The sequence below is a fragment of the Mesoplodon densirostris genome, chromosome 2, assembly GCF_025265405.1.
Source record: "Mesoplodon densirostris isolate mMesDen1 chromosome 2, mMesDen1 primary haplotype, whole genome shotgun sequence".
In the NCBI taxonomy this organism is placed as follows: Eukaryota; Metazoa; Chordata; class Mammalia; order Artiodactyla; family Ziphiidae; genus Mesoplodon; species Mesoplodon densirostris.
In genome coordinates this window covers 1,410,422-1,433,402 of record NC_082662.1, presented here as the reverse complement: position 1 = coordinate 1,433,402, position 22,981 = coordinate 1,410,422, and the positions used below count along the sequence as shown (strand labels likewise).

The 22,981-nt window shown below is 43.4% G+C and overlaps 1 protein-coding gene across 1 annotated transcript in view; it reads left to right on the top strand.

Annotated features, from left to right (window-relative positions):
• MMEL1 (membrane metalloendopeptidase like 1) overlaps positions 1–22,981 on the top strand; it is a 51,154-nt gene that overhangs the window by 11,604 nt on the left and 16,569 nt on the right. Inside the window, 3 exon segments of the mRNA XM_060091533.1 lie at positions 9,454–9,484; positions 21,271–21,348; positions 22,050–22,109. Coding sequence (XP_059947516.1) covers positions 9,454–9,484; positions 21,271–21,348; positions 22,050–22,109 — 169 coding nt within the window.

Here is a 22,981-nt window from a genome sequence, read left to right as displayed (position 1 = left end):
TATCTGTAAAATGGAACATAACATAGAGGCTTACTGGAGGGTTCAATGATTAATACATCAATATCACTTAGAAAAATGTCTGTCATGCTGTTTATGATAAATAAATACAATAAATATTATATTTATATATTATATATAATATAATATTATATTATATTATATATTATAATATTATATAATATTATATTATATATATAAATAAATAATAAAATATTAGATTTGTCATTGATTCCCTATCCATATTGTTACTGACTTCCCGAATGGGAGGCAGATTTAGTTCCTTAAGCCACCCAGGCTTCCACTGTCCCAGTATAGGTACATCATTGCTTTTGGATAAATCCATATGCGTCATTACAATAGTTCTGCTGAGTATTTTTCACAGCTGAGCTATGAAGAATAGTTGGATTACATTTCCTTTCCTTGTTATTACTTTGTTTTCTTATCATTAATAGCTATCTTGTTTAAGGAGTTTCATTTCTCTCCTGCCCCTTTTCCTCTCTCTCTCTCTCTCTTCTCTCTCTCTCTCAGACTCTATATACATACCTGTGGCATGGTTTGATATTATCCCACAGTATTTGGGTGCCCTGTTCAGATTTTGTTCATTCTTTTACTCTTTGTGATACAGTCTGAAGAGTTTGACCCTAATTAGTCTTCAGTTTCACTGGTTCTTTCCTCAGCTGTATCCAGGGTTCTGGTCAGCCAGTCAAAGGAATTCTTCATCTCTAATAACATGCTTTTTCTTTCTGATATTTCCATTTCCCTCTTTTTTATCGTTTCCATCTCTTTGTTGAAATTTCTTGTCTGTTCATGCATGTTATCCACCTTTTCCATTAGATGGAAACATATTAACATATTAACCATAGTTATTTTGCAGTCCTTCTCTGATAATACCAATATCTGAGCTATCTCTGAGCCTAGTTCTATTGATTACTTTATCTCATGGCAACGGATTGTTTTTTCTTGCCTCTGTGTGTGTGTGTGTGTCATACATTTTTACTGAATGCTAAACATCCAGAGAAAGAGCAGAGACTGAGGTAAACAGCATTTGCACCCAGAAACAAGCACAGTTATTCTGTCAGTCTGTTAGTGTGAGAGATTGAATCCGTCTAGTCAGGAGTCAGCTGATTTGGGGTTTTGTTTTCACTTTTGTCACCCTCGGTGCACCACAGACTTCACCTTTCTCTGGCTGTAAGCAGTGATTACCTGTGCTTAGAGAAATGGGCCTGGGGGGCCAGAGGCTCCCCGTTGTTCCTGCTCCAGCCTCAGATCTCAGCAGTCCCTGGACGTCTGCAACACAGAGGGGTTCTCTCCATGCCTCTGCCCCTCCACAGATGGTAGGTTGCCCTTGCTTTTCAGTGCTTGGCTCATGCTGGGGTGGGGGATCTCTGGTGTCCTGGCTCCATCTCAGTCTTGGAGTGGGGCTGTCTCAGTATCCCTGCCCCGATCCGCATGGCCATCAAACTTTGCCTTATGCCTGAGTCCCCTGCCCCTCTCTTAGTGGCAGCAGACCTCAGCTTGATGTCAGTCTGGGATCCTGGGCCCACAGGGGTCTCCTGTGCCTCTCCCATGAGCAGAGGATTTTTATATCTGACTCTCCTCCGGGCCAGTAGGTTTTCATCTGGTCCATGGGAGTGAGAGGGTTTACTACCCTCCCCTCGGTGGTTTAAAGCTCTTGCTTCCTACAAGAGGAGGGTCCAGGCAAGCAGGAGACGCCTCCTGCTGGCACCTCAGCAGAAGCAGATAACCTTCTGCATGCCTGTGCCACTGAGGGGGACTCTCTGGTCTTCTGAGACCTGCCCCAGTTTTTCTCATTGGCACCTGGTAAGGATCCATGGAAATAACTGGTGAATGAGTGCAAACTCCCCCTGTGCTGAGGCTCCAGCTGTTCCACACTGACAAGCTAACTCACACTTGGCCTTCAAGAATTCATTAAAATGTTAGCTGATTTCTTCTTACCCACTTGTGTGGTGACTGTCTCTTACTCCTACGTCCTGTCAGAGTTCTCAGTTCTGCTTGGTGGGATGTGTCACTCTGTTTTCCTGGTCACCCTCTTACCTCAGGTCCTAGATGAGCTCCAGAAAAGCTGTGATTTCTGTAGACTATCTGGATTTTTCCTGTTATTACAAAGGGAATGATACTCTAGTTGGCTTTTGATGTCGTAAGCGGAAAGCAGAAGTAATATACCTTAAATTTTATATGCATATTTAACTTAAAGTATTCAGCTAGTCAATATCTTCATATTTCTTCCAAACAATACAAGCATTTAGAACAGTTTAACTCATCCTCCACCCTGATCACATGTTATTGTGGGTAAGTCCGTGGTTTCTATCTTATTTTTTATTTACTGAACACAGGCAACATTCTCTAATATACTCAATTTAATTCCAATTTTCCCAAGTCCTTATCAGTTTCTTTTTTTTTTTTTTTAATTTACTTTTGGCTGCGTTGGGTCTTCATTGTTGGGTCTTCGTTGCTGCGTGTGGGCTTTCTCTAGCTGTGGTGAGCGGGGGCTTCTCTTCGTTGTGGTGCACGGACTTCTCATTGCAGTGGCTTCTCTTGTTTCAGAGCTCGGGCTCTAGGTGCATGAGCTTCAGTAGTTGTGGCACATGGGCTCAGTAGTTGTGACGCATGGGCTTAGTTGCTCCACGGCATGTGGGAACTTCCTGGACAAGGTGTCGAACACATGTCCCCTGCACTGGCAGGAGGATTCTTAACCACTGCGGCACCAGGGAAGTCCCTTATCAGTTTCTTTGCTCATCATTCTTCCTACTTCTCAGGTAGCCCTTATGAAATCATGTTCCTTCTTTCTGAAGTACATGCTTTCGGAGACTCCTACACAAAGTGTGTCCATGGACCAGTGGTGTTGGCCTCCCCTGACAACTTGTTAGAAATTCAGAAACTCAGGGCCCATCCCAGGCCTACTGGATTAGGATCTACATTTCATCCCCAGGTAACTCATCTGCGCTAAGTTTGGGAAACGCTGATTAGGACACAGCATTTGTTGAACTTCCTTGATAATCAGAGTAACCTGGGGCAATTGTTAAAAATCCAGACCTTGGACCCTGTCTCCATCTGCTTGGGCCACCATAACAAAATACCATAAAGTCAGGATGACTTAAGCAATGGAAATCTATTTTCCCCTAGTTCTGGAGCCTAGAAGTCCAAGATCAGGCTATCAGCCAATTCAGTTCCTGGTGAGGACTCTCTTCTTGACTTACAGACAGCCACCTGCTCACTGTGTCCTCATGTGGTGGACAGAGCAAGTTCTGGTGTCTCTTCCTCTTCTTATAAGGCACCAGCCCTACTGGATCAGGGCCCCACCCTTATGACCTTATTTAACCTTCATCACCTCCTCACAGGTGGCAACGCCAAATGCAGTCACATTGGGGCTTAGGACTTCAACATAGGAACAGTGGGGGGGGGGCGGAGATACAAAACTTAGTCCATAACAGGACTCAACCTGGGCAGAACCAAGAAATCTTATAGGGTAAGACCTCCGAATCTGTACTGTAACCAGCATGTTAGGCCTTTCTTGTGATCAGGCAGATTTGGGGAGCACAGCTTTAAAATACTCTTTCAGGGGCCTCCCTGGTGGCGCAGTGGTTGAGAATCTGCCTGCTAATGCAGGGGACACGGGTTTGAGCCCTGGTCTGGGAGGATCCCACATGCCGCGGAGCAACTAGGCCCGTGAGCCACAACTACTGAGCCGGCACGTTTGGAGCCTGTGCTCCGCAACAAGAGAGGCTGCGATAGTGAGAGGCCCGCGCACCGCGATGACGAGTGGCCCCCACTTGCCGCAACTAGAGAAAGCCCTGGCACAGAAACGAAGACTGAACACAGCAAAAATAAATAAATAAGTTAATAAACTCCTACCCCCCAACATCTTCTTTAAAAAAAAAAAATACTCTTTCAACTGTAAACCTTCATTTTTGTTTACTTGAAAATGACTTTATTTAGTAGTTATCCTTCAGTGATAGTTTAACTGGTTACACAAATCTGGGCTTAGTTACGTTCTCAATATCTTGAAGATTTACTTTCACTGTCTCTGACTTCCATTGCTGCTGTTCAGAAATCTGGTTCAATCTAATTGGCCTTCTTGTCAGATGAACTTTTTCCCCTCTGAGCTGTTTTCTCCCTGGTACTGTGCATTTTTACCATGAGGTGTCTAACTATGAAGCTCTTTTTATTTATTCTGCTTTGCATCTGTTGTGATTCTTGGATCCGAGCATTAATGACATTTATTAATTTTGGAAACTTGTAGCCACTGTCTTTTTAATATTGTGTGTCCCACATTATCTTTATTTTCTCCTAAAATTCTGATTACATATGCACTCAATTTTTCTCACTCTATCTTCCATATCTTTTAGAGAAAAGTTTCCATCTCTTTGATTTTTCCCCACATTCTGGGTAAATTCTTTAGAACTACATTCAAATTCGTTAAATCTCTCTTCAGCTCTGTTGTATCTGCCACTTAACCCATCCATTTTGGATTTTTTCTAAAAAAAAAATTATTTTCAACAATTTCATGTTTTTTATTTCTAGAGTTTCCAAGTGATTCTTTTACAAATTGATTTTTTCAATGTTTTCTTTGCCCTTGTTTTTAATTTTTATTTCTTTCAATGACTCAAACATACTTGGGTTATTTCTGCATCAGCTAGACACTGCTGCCTAACAAATCACCCCAATACTTAGGGGTTTAAAACAACACTTGTTTATCATGACACACATCCATCAGTAGGCTGCAGGGCTCAGCTAATGTAGGTCATCCTCAGCTGGGGCAGCTGTTCCATGAATTTCATCCTCCTACAAGGACCAGCAAGCATGTCCCTCTCCATACAGAAGCTCACGGGGACAAGTGGAAACACACTTAGGGCCTAGGCTCTGAGCTGGAGTACACTATTTCCACCTTGTTCTATTACCAAAGCCACAGGGGCAAACCCACAGTGAAGAGAGAGAGGAGATATTCTCTGCCCCTTCAGGGAAAGCAACTACAATGGCATGTGCAAAGGCACAGATGCAGAGAGACATTGAGGTTTGGGGCCTGTGATGCCAGCTTCCACATGTTATGGGTCAGATAATCCTAAAATATGAATCCTTGGGGTTCTAGTCCTGCTGTTTGCTGCTTCTCACTCATGGAATCTGGTCTTCTCATAAACCTCAGTCCATGTTCAAATTGGCTTTATCTGCGAGAATCCTTTGTTACTTGGGCTAAGTTTACCTCCAGACAATATGTGTGTTTGTTTCCATCAGGCACCTGGGAATGCTACCAGCCTATATTTAATTTCTCAGCTTGTGGTTTCCTTGACCACAGGGTCATGTAAGCTCACACCCTACAGCTGCATGACAACCAGCCTGTGATGATACATTCTCCAGGGAGGATGGTTATTTTCCACCCAATAAAGTTCTTTGTAGCCCTCTTTTGTTAGGGAGGGAGAGACAGAGACAGAGACAGGAAGAGGAGACAGACAGAAAGAGGAAACAAATTGTCCACATCAAGGCCAACCTTTAGGAGAACAGACCTTTCAAAGAAAATGTCAGGTTTGTTTTTTAATGTAGAGCGTCTATGTGAAAATAGTTGGCATATTACAGAAGTTATACAAGCAAATATAAAAAAGAACAAGAGTAGACACATGTCAACTGGGTACAAGGAAGTCTACTCCCTTTTGGAATCATGAAGGGGGGAAATATCCCTGTTTGGGGTCTGTTTGCTGTGTCTCCTGTTGATCCTATTTTAGCATTAGAGGAAGATTTCATTTCTATTCAGCTTTTGTGTCAAAGGCCTTGCTGTTTGCCTCTTCTCTTGCTCAGAAGAACAGATTTTGAATGAGAATATGGGTACTGGAAGTCCAACCTCCACCAGTCGCTAGTGACCGGCCATGGGTGCATCACCCCACAGGCCTGTCAGTTTTCTCATCAGAAAAATGGAGGTGGTGACCCTCACAAATGAGGTGGTGTAAGTTAAAGGCAAAGTGCACAAACATGGTGATCTCGTCTCATTCAGTTTTGGAAATGTTTTCTCAAGAGCCCACAGCATCCTCAGGAAACTCTTGAGCTGTAGCATCAGATGAACTTACCCCAGGAATTTCCCCCAACCAGAAGGTTATGGCAGACTGTGCTGGGAATGCAGTGGAGGAAATGGGAGGGGGACATAAGCATGGAGAAGGCATTAACTTACCTCCCCAGTGTTGGGTGTTTGTTCTGGTTTTGTCTGACTAGACTGGAAGCAGATCAATCAGATGCACTGTTTGGGTTCCCACAATGCTTCATTCACCCCGTTTACCCTGTGCTCCCCTTTCTGGTCCTGCTCATTATTCCTTCCCACCAACCTGGACTCCCAACTGGTTACCTGCTCTTTCTATGGGAAGACTTCCTTTAGTTATGTGTTGTAGTGAGTGCTGTGTAATGGAGAAAAATTCTCTCAGCTTTTGCCTGAAACGTCTTTATTTCACTTTCACTTTTTAACTATATTTTTGCTGGATATAGAATTCTAAGTTGGTAGTTAGTTTGTTTTCTTCAAGCATCCATTCAAGAGTTTGTTCCATCGTCTTCTGATCACCATTGTTTGTGATGAGAAGCCAGCCGTCACTCTTCTTGTAGCTCCCATGAATTAATGTCTTTTTTCTCCTCTGACTGTTTTTATGAATATCTCGTTCTCTGTAGTTCTCAGCAGTTTGACTTGATGCTGCTACGAGCATGGTTTTCTTTGTATTCATCCTGCTTGGGATATACTGCCCTTCTTGGATCTATAGGCTTATGTCTTTCATCAATTTTGAAAAATTATTAGCCATTATCTCTTCAGAGATTGCTGACTCATACCATTCTCCTGTGGGGCTCTAGCTACATAGATGTTAAGCTATTTAATATGGTTCAACAGATCTCAGATCCTCTGCTCATGTTGTTTCAAAGTAATTTTTCTAAATTTCTTTTTCTTTTTCTTTTTCTTTTTTTTTTTTTTTTTTGGCCATGCCACATGGCATGTGGGATCTTAGTTGCCTGACCAGGGATTAAACCCATGCCCCTTGCATTGGAAGAAGCATGGAGTCTTAACCACTGGACCACCAGGGAAGTCCAAATTTTCTAAATTTTAAAACAGCTTTAGGACTTCCCTGGTGGTGCAATGGTTAAGAATCCATCTGCCAGTGCAGGGGACATGGGTTCGAGCCCTGCTCCGGGAAGGTCCCACATGCCACGGAGCAGCTAAGCCCATGCACCACAACTACTGAGCCTGTGCTCTAGAGCCCTCGCGCTACAACTACTTAACCCCACAACAAGGGCAGCAGCCACTGCAATGAGAAGCCCATGCACCACAATGAAGAGTAGCCCCCACTCATCGCAACTAGAGAAAGCCTGCATGCAGCAACGAAGACCCAACGCAGCCACAATTAAATAAATAAATAAAAACAGCTTTAGATTTACAGAATTATTGTAAAGAGAGTACACAATTCCCATATACTTCATACCACATCTTCTATCACATAAGTGTGATACATCTGTCACAAGTAATGAACCAATGTTTATATATTACTATTAACCCAGTCCACGCTTTATTCATATTTCTTCAGTTTTCCCCTCATGTCCTTTTCTGTCCCAGAACTCCACATGATTTAGTTGGCAAATCTCCTTGGACTCTTGGCTGTGATGGTTTCTCAGCCTTCCCTTGATTTTTATGATCTTGACAGTTTTTAGGAGGACTGGCCAGGTATTTTGTAGGATGTCTCTCATTTGTCTGATGTTCAGACTGGGGTGATGTTTTGGGGAGGAAGCCTACAGACCAAGGGGACATAATTTCAGTGACTTACCACGTTGATGTCAACCTTGATCACATGGCTTGAGGTAGTGTTTGTCAGCTTTTTGCACTGTATAGGTACCTTTGTCCCCTCTCTTTCCACACTGTCCTCTTTGGAAGGAAGGCAGCACATGCAGACCACACTTAAGGGGTGGGGAGTTATACTACACATCCTTAAAGGTGGAGTATCTATGTAATCTATTTGGAATTCTTCTGTTTGGAAGACTTGTCTATTACACCACCACCCTCATTTTTTATTTATTCAACAATTTAAAACCACAATTTGTCAGTATGGACTCATGGATATTTATTTTATACTTTGAGTTATAATCCAATACTACTTCATTTTGTTGCTCAAATAGATCCGACTTTGGCCATTAGGAGCTCTGTCAGTTGGCTTCTGTGCCCCTTCAACATACCCAATCATTGTGTGTTTGGCGTTTGGCGGGGAAGGTAACACTTTCTTACTTTGTGACACTAAAAGATGTTCCAGGTTCACCTTGTATACTTCTTGCCCCAATTACAGAATCAATCATTTCTCCAAGGATCACTGGTTCTTTTTTTTTGGACAATGGTGTTAGAAACCAAGATCTGGGTGCCTATTTGCTCATTGCTTTGGGGTTGTTTTTACTTCTGGTCACTCTCAGCTGATGATCTATAAATATTTGTGTATGTATCCATCTGTGTCTATAAGCTAACTGTGAATTTATACTGATGTCTCCACCTCTAATCCATGACCACATGGATCATTCTACCTCCTCCCTTGCTTATCAGTAACTACCCTAGTAGCAGTAACATGCCTGGCCTTCTACTAGCCATTTGCCTACTTATTCAATTCCAACATACATGTATGGTGGTTTCAGAATTGTTAACCTGTATTCCCCTGGGGAACAACTTTATCAACTAGAGCACAGCACTACATACAGCTCCTTTGCCTTCAGTTTTACAGTTTTTCTACTCATTTTCAAATTGATTTAGCTCAGCACCTTGTGCCTCTACTGCTTTTTAGTGAGGTTACTGCACACACTGTGAAATATTTAGATTCTCATGCTGCATTTCACCCTGGGATTCCCTGACCTCCTAAATGTTCTTGTAAAATTTGCATACATTAAGGTTTACTGTTTGTGTTATAAAGTTCTGTGGGTTTTGGCAAGTGCCTAATGTATTGTATTCACCACTGAGTATTAGAATAATTTCACTACCCTAACTATTCCTGTGCTTCACCTCTTCACACCCACCAGCACCACCCCTGCATCACATCCCCCACCAAACTCCTGGCAATCATTGTTTACTCTCTCTGAATTTTTGTTTTCCCAGACTGTCATATAATTGGAATCAGTGTACGTAGTTTTTCAACCTGGCTTCTTTCACTTAGCAATATACACTTAAGATTCATCCATGTCGGCCTCCCATGGGACCCGGCCTGAGGAGCAGTGGTGGAGCTTCGAGACTAGGGTGGTGCAAAAGATAGACAAAACAACTAGTGGAATAGGAAGCATCTTAAAATTAGATGCAAGCGGCAGGACTCAGGCTGGTGCAATGTCAAGCCGGCCTCTGCTGCCACAGGCTTGCCCCGCCTCCGTGCCCCTCCCTCCCCCTGGCCTGAGTGAGCCAGAGCCCCCGAATCAGCTGCTCCTTTAACCCCGTCCTGTCTGAGTGAAGAACAGGTGCCCTCAGGCGACCTACACGCAGAGGCAGGTCCAAATCCAAAGCTGAACCCCAGGAGCTGTGCGAACAAAGAAGAGAAAGGGAAATTTCTCCCAGCAGCCTCAGGAGAAGCGAATTAAATCTCCACAGTCAACTTGATGTACCCTGCATCTGTGGAATACCTGAATAGACAATGAATCATCCCAAATTGAGGAGGTGGATTTTGGGAGCAACGATATATTATTTTTTTTCACTTTTTCTCTTTTTTTGAGTGTGTATGTGTATGCTACTGTGTGTGATTTTGTCTGTATAGCTTTGATTTTACCATTTGTCCTAGGGTTCTGTCTGTCCATTTTTTTATTACTTAAAAAATTTTTTTTCATAATAATTATTTTTTTATTTTAATAACTTTATTTTATTTTACTTTATTTTATTTTATCTTCTTCTTTCTTTCTTTCTTTCTTTTCTCCCTTTTATTCTGAGTCATGTGGAGGACAGGCTCTTGCTGCTCCAGCCAGGTGTCAGGGCTGTGCCACTGAGGTGGGAGAGCCAAGTTCAGGACACTGCTCCACAAGAGACCCCCCAGCTCCACGTAATATCAAATGGTGAAAATCTCCCAGAGATCTCCATCTCAACACCAAGACCCAGCTCCACTCAAAGACCAGCAAGCTACAGTGCAGGACACCCTATGCCAAACAACTAGCAAGACAGGAACACAACCTCATCCATTAGCACAGAGGCTGCCTGAAATCATAATAAGGCCACAGACACCCCAAAACACACCACCAGACGTGGACTTACCCACCAGAAAGACAACATCCAGCCTCATCCACCAGAACACAGGCACTAGTCCCCTCCACCAGGAAGCCTACACAACACACTGAACAAACCTTAGCAATGGGGACAGACACCAAAAACAACAGAAACTACGAACCTGCAGCCTATGAAAAGAAGACCCAAAACACAGTACGTTAAGCAAAATGAGAAGACAGAGAAACACAAAGTGGATGAAGGAGCAAGGCAAAAACCCACCAGACCAAACAAATGAAGAGGAAATAGGCAGTCTACCTGAAAAAGAATTCAAAATAATGATAGTAAAGATGATCCAAAATCTTGGAAATAGAACAGAGAAAATACAAGAAACATTTAGCAAGGACCTAGAAGAACTAAAGAGCAAACAAACAGAGATGAACAACACAATAAATGAAATTTAAAATTCTCTAGAAGAGATCAATAGCAGAATAACTGAGGCAGAAGAACGGATAAGTGACCTGGAAGATAAAATAGTGGAAATAACTACTTCAGAGCAGAATAAAGAAAAAAGAATGAAAAGAATTGAGGACAGCCTCAGAGACCTCTGGGACAATATTAAATGCACCAACATTAGAATTATAGGTGTCCCAGAAGAAGAAGAGAAAAAGAAAGGGACTGAGAAAATATTTGAAGAGATTATAGTTGAAAACTTCCCTAATATGGGAAAGGAAATAGTTAATCAAGTCCAGGAAGCACAGAGCGTCCCATACAGGATAAATCCAAGGAGAAACATTCCAAGACACATACTAATCAAACTATCAAAAATTAAATACAAAGAAAAAATATTAAAAGCAGCAAGGGAAAAACAACAAGTAACACATAAGGGAATCCCCATAAGGTTCACAGCTGATCTTTCAGCAGAAACTCTGCAAGCCAGAAGGGAATGGCAGGACATATTTAAAGTGATGAAAGAGAAAAACCTACAACCAAGATTATTCTACCCAGCAAGGATCTCATTCAGATTTGATGGAGAAATTAAAAGCTTTACAGACAAGCAAAAGCTAAGAGAATACAGCACCACCAAACCAGCTTTACAACAAATGTTAAAGGAACTTCTCTAGGCAGGAAACACAAGAGAAGGAAAAGATCTACAATAATAAACCCAAAACAATTAAGAAAATGGTAATAGGAATATACATATTGATAATTACATTAAATGTAAATGGATTAAATGCTCCAACCAAAAGACATAGACTGGCTGAATGGATACAAAAACAAGACCTGTATATATGCTGTCTACAAGAAACCCACTTCAGACCTAGGGACACATACAGACTGAAAGTGAGAGGATGGAAAAAGATATTTTATGCAAATGGAAATCAAAAGAAAGCTGGAGTAGCACTTCTCATATCAGACAAAATAGACGTTAAAACAAAGACTATTACAAGAGACAAAGAAGGACACTACATAATGATCAAGAGATCAATCCAAGAAGAAGATATAACAATTGTACATTTTTATGCACCCAACATAGGAGCACCTCAATACATAAGGCAAATACTAACAGCCATAAAAGGGGAAATCAACAGTAACACAATCATAGTAGGGGACTTTAACACCCCACTTTCACCAATGGACAGATCATCCAAAATGAAAATAAATAAGGAAACACAAGATTTAAATGATACATTAAACAAGATGGACTTAATTGACATTTATAGGACATTCCATCCCAAAACAACAGAATACACTTTCTTCTCAAGTGCTCATGGAACATTCTCCAGGAGAGATCATATCTTGGGTCACAAATCAAGCTTTGGTAAATTTAACAAAATTGAAATCATATCAAGTATCTTTTCGGACCACAACACTATGAGACTAGATATCAATTACAGGAAAAAATCTATAAAAAATACAAACACATGGAGGCTAAACAATACACTACTAAATAACCAAGAGATCACTGAAGAAATCAAAGGGAAAATCAAAAAATACCTAGAAACAAATGACAATGAACACACAACGACCCAAAACCTATGGGATACAGCAAAAGCAGTTCTAAGAGGGAAGTTTATAGCTATACAAGCCTACCTTAAGAAACAAGAAACATCTCAAATAAACAACCTAACCTTACACCTAAAGCAATTAGAGAAAGAAGAACAAAAACAAAACCCCAAAGTTAGCAGAAGGAAAGAAATCATAAAGATCAGATCAGAAATAAATGAAAAAGAAATGGAGGAAACGAGAGCAAAGATCAATAAAACTAAAAGTTGGTTCTTTGAGAAGATAAACAAAATTGACAAACCATTAGCCAGACTTATCAAGAAAAAAGGGAGAAGACTCAAATCAATACAATTAGTAATGAAAAAGGAGAAGTAACAACTGACACTGCAGAAATACAAAGGATCATGAGAGATTGCTACAAGCAACTATATGCCAATAAAATGGACAAACTGGAAGAAATGGACAAATTCTTAGAAATGCAGAACCTTCTGAGACTGAACCAGGAAGAAATAGAAAATATGAACAGACCATTCACAAACTCCGAAATTGAAACTGTGATTAAAAATCTTCCAACAAACAAAAGCCCAGGACCAGATGGCTTCACAGGCAAATTCTATCAAACATGTAGAGAAGAGCTAACACCTATCCTTCTCAAACTCTTCCAAAATATAGCAGAGGGAGGAACACTCCCAAACTCATTCTATGAGGCCACCATCACTCTGATACCAAAGCCAGACAAAGATGTCACAAAGAAAGAAAACTACAGACCAATATCACTGATGAATATAGATGCAAGAATCCTCAACAGAATACTATCAAACAGAATCCAACAGCACATTAAAAGGATCATACACTATGATCAAGTGGCGTTTATCCCAGGAATGCAAGGATTCTTCAATATATGCAAATCAATCAACGTGATACACCATATTAACAAATTGAAGGAGAAAAACCATATGATCATCTCAATAGATGCAGAGAAAGCTTTCGACAAAATTCAACACCCATTTATGATAAAAACCCTGCAGAAAGTAGGCATAGAGGGAACTTTCCTCAACATAATAAAGGCCATATATGACAAACCCACAGCCAACATCGTCCTCAACGGTGAAAAACCGAAACCATTTCCACTAAGATCAGGAACAAGACAAGTTTGCCCACTCTCACCACTATTATTCAACATAGTTTTGGAAGTTTTAGCCACAGCAATCAGAGAAGAAAAAGAAATAAAAGGAATCCAAATCAGAAAAGAAGAAGTAAAACTGTCACTGTTTGCAGATGACATGATACTATACATAGAGAATCCTTAAGATGCCACCAGAAAACTCCTAGAGCTAATCAATGAATTTGGTAAAGTAGCAGGATACAAAATTAATGCACAGAAATCTCTGTCATTCCTATACACTAATGATGAAAAATCCGAAAGTAAAATTAAGAAAACACTCCCATTTACCATTGCAACAAAAAGAATAAAATATCTAAGAATAAACCTACCTAAGGAGACAAAATACCTGTATGCAGAAAATTATGACACTGATGAAAAAAATAAAGATGATACAAGTAGATGGAGAGATATAACATGTTCTTGGATTGGAAGAATAAACACTGTGAAAATGACTATACTACCCAAAGCAATCTACAGATTCAATGCAATCCCTATCAAACTACCCATGGCATTTTTCAGAGAACTAGAACAAAAAAATTCACAATTTGTATGGAAACACAAAAGATCCCGAATAGCCAAAGCAATCTTGAGAAAGACAAACGGTGCTGGAGGAATCAGGCTCCTGGACTTCAGAGTATACTACAAAGCTACAGTAATCAAGACAGTATGGTACTGGCACAAAAACAGAAATATAGATCAATGGAACTAGATAGAAAGCCCAGAGATAAACCCATGCACATATGGTCACCTTATCTTTGATAAAGGAGGCAAGAATATACAGTGGAGAAAAGATAGTCTCTTCAATAAGTGGTGCTGGGAAAACTGGACTCCTACATGTAAAAGAATGAAATTACAACACTCCCTAACACCATACACAAAAATAAACTCAAAATGGGTTAAAGATCTAAATGGGGGCTTCCCTGGTGGTGCAGTGGTTAAGAATCTGCCTGCCAATGCAGGGGACACAGGTTCAAGCTCTGGTCCGGGAAGATCCCACATGCCACGGAGCAACCAGGCCCGTGAGCCACAACTACTGAGCCTGCGCATCTGGAGCCTGTGCTCCGCAACAAGAGAGGCCACTATAGTCAGAGGCCTGCACACCACGATGAAGAGAGGCCCCTGCTTGCCACAACTGGAGAAAGCCCTCGCACAGAAATGAAGACCCAACACAGCCAAAAATAAATAAATTAAAAAAAAAAAAAGACCTAAATGTAAGTCCAGACACCATCAAACTCTTAGAGGAAAACATAGGCAGAACACCTCTATGACATAAATCGCAGCAAGATCCTTTTTGACCCACCTCCTAGAGGAATGGAAATAAAAACAAAAATAAACAAATGGGACCTAATGAAACTTAAAAGCTTTTGCACAGCAAAGGAAACCATAAACAAGACGAAAACACAACCCTCAGAATGGGAGAAAATATTTGCAGATGAAGCAACTGACAAAGGATTAATCTCCAAAACATACAAGCAACTCATGCAGCTCAATATCAAAAAACAAACAACCCAATCCAAAAATGGGCAGAAGACCTAAATAGACATTTCTCCAAAGAAGATATACAGATTGCCAACAAACACATGAAAGAATGCTCAACATCATTAATCATTAAAGAAATGCAAATCAAAACTACAATGAGATATCATCGCACACCAGTCAGAATGGCCATCATCAAAAAATCTACAAACAATAAATGCTGGAGAGGATGTGGAGAAAAGGGAACCCTCTTGCTCTGTTGGTGGGAATGTAAATTGATACAGCCACTATGGAGAACAGTATGGAGGTTCCTTAAAAACTAAAAATGGAACTACCATACGACCCAGCAATCCCACTACTGAGCATATACCCTGAGAAAACCATAATTCAAAAAGAGTCATGGGCCTCCCTGGTGGCGCAAGTGGTTGAGAGTCCGCCTGCCGATGCAGGGGATACGGGTTCGTGCCCCGGTCTGGGAGGATCCCATATGCCGCGGAGCGGCTGGGCCCGTGAGCCATGGCCGCTGAGCCTGCGCGTCCGGAGCCTGCGCTCCGCGACGGGGGAGGCCACAACAGTGAGAGGCCCGCATACCGCAAAAAAAAAAAAAAAAGAGTCATGTACCAAAATGTTCACTGCAGCTCTATTTACAATAGCCAGGACATGGAAGCAACCTAAGTGTCCATTAACAGATGAATGGGTAAAGAAGATGTGGCATACATATACAATGACATATTACTCAGCCATAAAAAGGAACGAAACTGAGTTATTTGTAGTGAAGTGGATGGACCTAGAGTCTGTCATACAGAGTGAAGTAAGTCAGAAAGAGAAAAACAAATACCGTATGCTAACACATATATATGGATTCTTAAAAAAAAAAGAAAGAAAGAAAATGGTCAGAAGAACCTACGGGCAAGATGGGAATAAATATGCAGACCTACCAGAGAATGGACTTGAGGATACATGGAGGGTGAAGGGTAAGATGGGACAAAGTGAGAGAGTGGCATGGACATATATACACTACCAAATGTAAAATAGATAGTGGGAAGCAGCCGCATAGCACAGGGAGATCAGCTCGGTGCTTTGTGACCACCTAGAGGGGTGGGATAGGGAGGGTGGGAGGGAGGGAGATGCAAGAGGGAAGAGATATGGGGACATATGTATATGTATTACTGATTCACTTTGTTATAAAGCAGAAACTGACACACTACTGTAAAGCAATTATACTCTAATAAAGATGTTTTTAAAAAATTAGCTGCAAGAGCATAAGGGAATTGAGATTAAAATAAAAGGTACATTTTGGATCAGTAGGAAAACTTATTCAATAAAAGAGGGGGGCTTCCCTGATGGCGCAGTGGTTGAGAGTCCACCTGCCGATGCAGGGGACACGGGTTCGTGCCCCGGTCCAGGAGGATCCCACATGCCGTGGAGCAGCTGGGCCCGTGAGCCATGGCCGCTGAGCCTGCGCGTCCAGAGCCTGTGCTCCGCAACGGGAGAGGCCACAACAGTGAGAGGCCCGCATACCCCCCAAAAAAAATTTTTTTTTAATAAATTTTAAAACTAAATAAATAAAATAAAAGTGGGGGCTTCCCTGGTGGCACTGTGGTTGAGAGTCTGCCTGCCGATGCAGGGGACACGGGTTCGTGCCCCGGTCTCGGAAGATCCTACATGCTGCAGAGCGTCTGGGCCCGTGAGCCATGGCCGCTGAGCCTGCGCGTCTGGAGCCTGTGCTCCACAACAGGAGAGGCCACGACAGTGAGAGGCCCGTGTACCACAAGGAAGGAAAAAAAAAACTGGTAAAATATGGCTATCATTAATGAATTCTAGATATAGTAACTAGTTAAAAGTAAAAAAATAATGAAACTGTAAAAGTATCAGAAACCTGGGAGACTGGAAGTAAATTATTCATGAGGAATACCTTTCTAAGATAAAAGAAAAAAGGATACATTTAATTATATAAGAATTAAAATTTTCCTCATGGCAAAATGCACTACAAAGGTCAGAAAACAAGCAAAAGAAATTGGGAAATAGATTTAGAAATAGATATGCTTTCTTTACAACTTTTGAGAGAAGCACATGTTTCTTTTTCCTTTAACCTGTTATGTGGGTATTAATCTGTAATGTAAGTGCATGGTTCCTTTCCTTTAACCTGTAATGTGAGATTTAATCTGTATTTTAAGTGCATGGTTCCTTTCCTTTCATGTGTAATGTGTGTCAACATGGCGCACTGTTTCCAAGCACAGACTTTGGATGTTCCTGTACTGGTCCCATCACTGACCATCCACAAAAACTTGCAAATGTTACTTTGCTTTCCTGGGGATTAGAGTCTTACCTAAGAAATGGAAACAAAATAAACCTTTCCCCAGGGATAATAGAAAGTTTAAAGGAGTAAATATGGAAATGACTTAGGACAGTGCCTAGTACAAGAGAGATCAATATAAGTACTTATCCATTTTTTAAAGAGACAGATGAAAGAAATAAAATGTGGTGATTTCAATCTATTGATATATATTCTTGACATTAAACTACCTTTTCATTCAAAAAAAAAAGATTCATCCATGTCTTTTTGTGGCTTGAAAGCTTTTTTCTTTTTATTGCTGAATAATAATTCCATTCAATAAATGTAATACAGTTTATTCATAATCCTATTGAAGGACATCATGGTTGCTTCTAGTTTTTTGTTTTATGTTTTTTGGTTTTTTTGAAGTTATAAATAAGTCTGCTATAAACATTCACATTCAGGTTTTTGTGTAGACATAAGGTTTCAAGTCAGTTGGCTAGACACCTAGGAATGGAGTTGCTGGATCATATCGTAAGACAGTGTTTGGTTTTTGAAGAGACTGACAAACTGTCTTCCAAGACAACAAACGGTTCCAACTGTACCGTTTTTCATTCCCACCAGCAATGAGTGAGTTCCCAGGGCTCTGCCAGTTGACATCATCAGTTTTTTATTTTGTCCGTTCAAATAGGCATGTCATGGTATCTCACTGCTGTTTTAATTTACAATTTCCTAATGAAAAATTATGTTAAGCATCTTTGCATATGTTTACTTTTCAACTGTGTATTTTCTTTGGTGAGGTGTCTTCATATCTTTTGCCCATTTTTTAACTGGGATTATGTTATCTTATTTTTGAGTTTTAAGAGTTCCTTGTATTTTTTGGAGACCAGTGTTTCATCAGATATGTATTTGCAAATATTTTCTCTCAGTTTGTGGCTCTTTTTTCATTTTCTTAACAAGACTTTCACAGAGCAGAAATTTTCACTTTAATGAAGTCTCACTTGTTGATTTTTTCTTTCATGGATCATGCTGTTTGTGTCGTATTTTAAAAGTCATCAGCAAACCCAAAGTCATGTAGCTTTTCTCCTGTCTTCTTCAAGAAGTTTTACAGTTGTGCATATTATATTTATGTCTGTGGTTTATTTTGAGTTAATTTTTGTGTAAGGCATAAGGCCTGTGTCTAATTTTTTTTGGTTTCTTTTTGTATTTGAATGTCCAATTTTCCTTTTGGAAAATTTATTGAATGGCTATGCTTTCTCCATCGAATTTCCTTTGCTCCTCTGTCAAAAGTCAGTTGACTGTATTTGTGTGGATCCATTTCTGGGCTGTCTATTCTGTTGCATTGATCTATGTGTCTCTTCTTTTGCCAATACTATGCCATCTTGATTACTTGTAGCCTTATCGTAAGTCTTGAAATCCAGTCATGTGTCTCTCCAATTTCATTCTTCTTCATTGTTGTTTTCTGTTCTAGCTACTTGAGCCTTTCCATACAAACTTCAGAATCAGTTGATCAATAAATACAAAATAACTTGCTGGTATTTTGATTGGAATTATTTTGAATCTGTAGATCAAGTTAAGAGAATCAACATCTTAATAATACTGTCTTCCAGTCCGTGAACACAGAATATCTTTCCATTTCTTTACATATTTGATTTTTTTCATCAGTGTTTTATAGTTTTCCACATATAGGTCCTGTACATATTTTGTTAGATTTTTACCTTTTTCATTTTTTAGGTGCTATTGTAAACAGTATTGCTTTGATAATTTCAAATTCCAGTTGTTCATTGTTAATATATAAGAAAGCGACTTGTATATTAATTTTGTATCCTGCCACCTACTATAGTCTTTTATTAGTTCCAGGAGGTTTTTGTTGTTGTTGTTGTTTTGTTTTGTTTTGTTTTGTGTTTTGTTTTGTTTTGCTTGATTTTTTGGGATTTTCTACATAGATGACCATGTCATCTGCAAATAGAGTCTTATTACTTCCTTTCCTGTCTGTGTTACCTATATTTCCTTTTCTTGTCATATTGAACCAGCAGGATCTCTCATGTGATGTTGGATAGGAGAGATGAGAGAGGACAGTGCTGCCTGTCCCCAGTCTTAGGGGAAATCACCCAGTCTCTCACTGTTAACTACCATGTCAGCTCTGTGTGTTTTTTAGATGTTTTTCTCCGTTCGTTTTTTTCATCTTTTTCCTTTGTGCTTCAGGTTGGATCACTGATACTGACCTATATATGCTGACACTAATACTTTCTTTTGCAGTATTCAGTGTGTTTTTAAACCTAAAAAATGAATTCCTCACTCTTTCTATTTCATTTCCATTTAGTTCTTTTTTAGAGTTCCCATTTATCTGATAAAATTCACCATCTATCTACATATTTTTCCGTCTTTTGTACAAGACCCTTTATCTTAATTATCATGGTGATTTTAAAGACTTTGTCTGCTAACTCTGACATCTGGTCACCAATGAATCCACTTTGAACTCTTTGGGGGTTTTTTTTCTTGGTTATGGGTCACATTTGCCTGTTTCCTCATGAAGGAGGATTTCTCCCAGCTTTCCTGCCCTGGCCCTGCCTTCACCTGCATCACCGCCATGCATTATGGGACGCCCCAGAGAAGGAACCAGAGCCTTGTGTGACAGGGGCTCCTTGGAACCCGAATCCCTCCCTCCAGCCCACGGGCAGGCGCAAAGGGCTTGTTAAAAATCCCCCACTCCATGCCCCTCCTGGAGGAGGCCTGCCCCTCCTCCTGCCCCGGTTGCAGGTGAAATAGCCACAGGTCCCTCTGGTCCTGGGAGGGCTCGGCTCTTTCTGGAATTCGGTTCACTCAGGTTTCTTGATGTCTTCAGCTCTCATGTCTCTTCTCCAGCTTTCTGTCCTTGTTAGGTGGTAGCCACAGTCTCCTTAGACTTTCTGCGTCCTAATCAGAAGCAAAAACCCCTTCTCCCTCACTATCTCTTTGGCCAGAGCTCAGATGCCTAGACCACTCTTCCACAAGGGCGTGGCCCTTGTCCAGAGGCCCTGGGTTGCTGAGACCGGCAGATGCCCGTGGGGCAGACAGACGTAGCACCCACTGAGCACTGCATTTCTGTTTCTGATCCATGGGACCGTCCACGGTTTGCCTCAATCTATGCATCACTTTTCTCTTTTTCCACTGGACTGGGGGCCCCTTAAGGGCAGGATCCGTGTGGGACTCAGATCTGAATCTTCAGAGCCCAGCACCAGGGCTGGTTGATAATATTAGCAAATGTTGGATTCATGGATGAACAAATGGATGGGTGGAAAGAGCAGCCACTAACAGGTGGAGGAGAAACACCTCTCCCCACCCCCCCACCCCCCAGATCACACATCTCATAAACACTCCCTCCAATGGCCAGGCCCCCAGGGGACACCCAGCACATTCAGGGCCTCCTACACCCTCTGCGGTCTCAGGGGCTGGGCTGAACCGGGTCCCAGGCTTGCCCACGGCCCTGACCTGGACGAGGCCCTGTTCCCTCCTGCCCAGCTCTCCGTGGGTCTCCCTGGTGGGGAAGGTGGCCAGGCCTGGTGGGGTCTCTCCCTGGACCTGACCCCCTTCCCTGTACTCACGTCCCCTTCCTGCACCCCCTCCAGGCCGATGCTGACCAGGCAGTGCCCGCCCCCCTACGTAGTGGACAAATGAGGGAGGGCGGCTTTGCACTTTCAGCGGCCTGCCCAGGTGGAGGGGCTGGAGCTGAGGCCAGTGGGTCAGAAAGAGACCCCCCCAGAGGACATCCTTTCCCCTTTAAAGGGCCTATCGTCCCTGTCTTGGTAGACCCCAGGAGCTGCCCACCCTGACCTGGGTGAGGCCCATGACCCCGCTGTAGAGGAGGATGTCAGAGGGCACTTCTTAGGGAAGAGGTCCTGCCTCAGGACCCCTCTGGGCCTGGCAGCTGCAGTCCCAGGGCCGGTGGGCCTCCCCCTCTGCTCAGATTTGATTTCTGCTGGAGCCCCTGTGTCTTGGTTGCCTGGTGACCAGCCCTCACTACAGCGGGAAGGGGCCGCAGCCCTACACAAGGAATCCCCAGAGCTCCCAGGACCCCCCTCCGCAGGAGGATGCCTGTGCTGCCCCGGGTCAGCCCCGAGGCCCCCAGGAAGCGGTGGCGGCAGAAGGAGCGCTGAGTGCGCTGAGTGCTGTGTTTCTGCCCAGGGAAGCAGCTGCCACTCTTCACTAGCCGGCTTTGCTTCTCAAAGGAAGAGAAGACCGTTGTAAAGCGAACACCCCGCGGTAGTCCCGTCTTCCCTCCCAGCACGACCCGAGCAAGGCGGTGCTAGGAAATGGCACCCCGCATGGTCAGGCTGGGTTCCACTGCAGGCCCGGGGTGTGCGGCAGGACAGGGGGCCCTGCTCAGGGCACCAGGGTCCTGTGGGAAGAAAGGGCAGTGGCAGGGATGCAGCCGTGAGCACCTGCTGGATGCAGAATGCTTCCTGGGCGCCTGGGAACCGGCAGTTTCAGGGAGCGGCTCCTGAGGTTCGGCAGCTGCACACTGATACAACCAGCGGGTGAGGGGGTGGGGGGCTGGGAGAGAGTAAGGGCGTGCAGGGACGGGGCAGCACAGGCAGGCTGTCTGGAGGAGGTGACACCTGATGGGTGAGCGCTGGCTGGGCCGACAGGCAGGAGGGCAGAATGGCCAGCTTCAGCCCTCAGCTGTGGGGATCAGAGGGTGTAAAAGGGCTCCCGGGTCACTACAGGGGTCAAGCCAGAATGAGCTTACCCTCACTTAAGGCCCCAGGCCTGGGCCACCCAAGAAGGAAGCAGGCTGCCCTGCAGATGCCCTCGGGGCCCAGGCTGGACCGCCATGGAGGCGGGGGTGACCAAGGTTTAACCCTGCCTATCCCTCCCCACCCCACCTGTGCCCCACCCACCCCCGCCAGCCCCACCGGCACCGATCATCCTAGCCAAGTGCTCACACTGCTCCTTGCCCGCAGACATCCAAAAACCCAAGGACACCGGCGAAACCTGCACCACCCCTGGCTGCATGATGGCAGGTAAGCCCCCCTTCCCTCTGAGCCTTCCACAGCCCTACCGGGGAGCTCGGGGCCCCCCGTGATTCTGGCACAGGCCAGGCACTGCTTGAGGCCACAGGGAGCCACCACACTCCTGAGGCGCGGCATTGGGCTGGTGGGCAGACCCTGGATGTGCCTGCGGGCAGGGACTCCACTGAGGGTGTCTCACCTCCCCTGCCCCCAGGAAGCTGCTCCCCTGGCTGCAGAGGCCCCTGTGACCACAGTGAAGCTGGCACAGAGACCCCAGGCGCTCTTTTTTGCACTTACAGAAAGAAGGTCACACAAACACACACACTCTCTCAAGTTTTCTCCCAGGAATTTGTCTTAAAATTGGGCGCCATGTGCCATTATTGGCAGATAAAACACAGTGAAAATGGTATGAAGAAACACTAGTGTAAACTGTGTTTCTGCCCACGTTGGGGTAGCGGATGGACTCCTGTGGTGCTGCCCCCTGCGAGGTCCCAGCCAAGTGGAACAGAAGGCGAGGGAGGGTCCTGGGTTGGGGTCCAGCCTGGCCACCTCTGCTGAAAGCATCCTGCCGGGAACCTGGGGGCCCCACTGTCCGTGCCACGTGGGGTTCTGGGAGCAAACCCATCTGCTCCAACAGAAGACAAACCCCTGTGGTGGGCGAGAGCCGCCCTCCCCCACGGATGCACTGACCGGTAAGGGGGCTCCAGGGGCAGGGCCAGTGCTGAGCACTGGCTGTGAGCCGGGCGGGCTCAGCCAACACCTGGCCATCTGTGGGACCACAGGCATCCCGGATTCACAGATGTATGAGTGGAGGATCGGAGAGGTCACGGGGTCCAAGCTCACGTGGCTGATGAGTGGGGTCCTTAGAACTGGAGGCCCTGCTG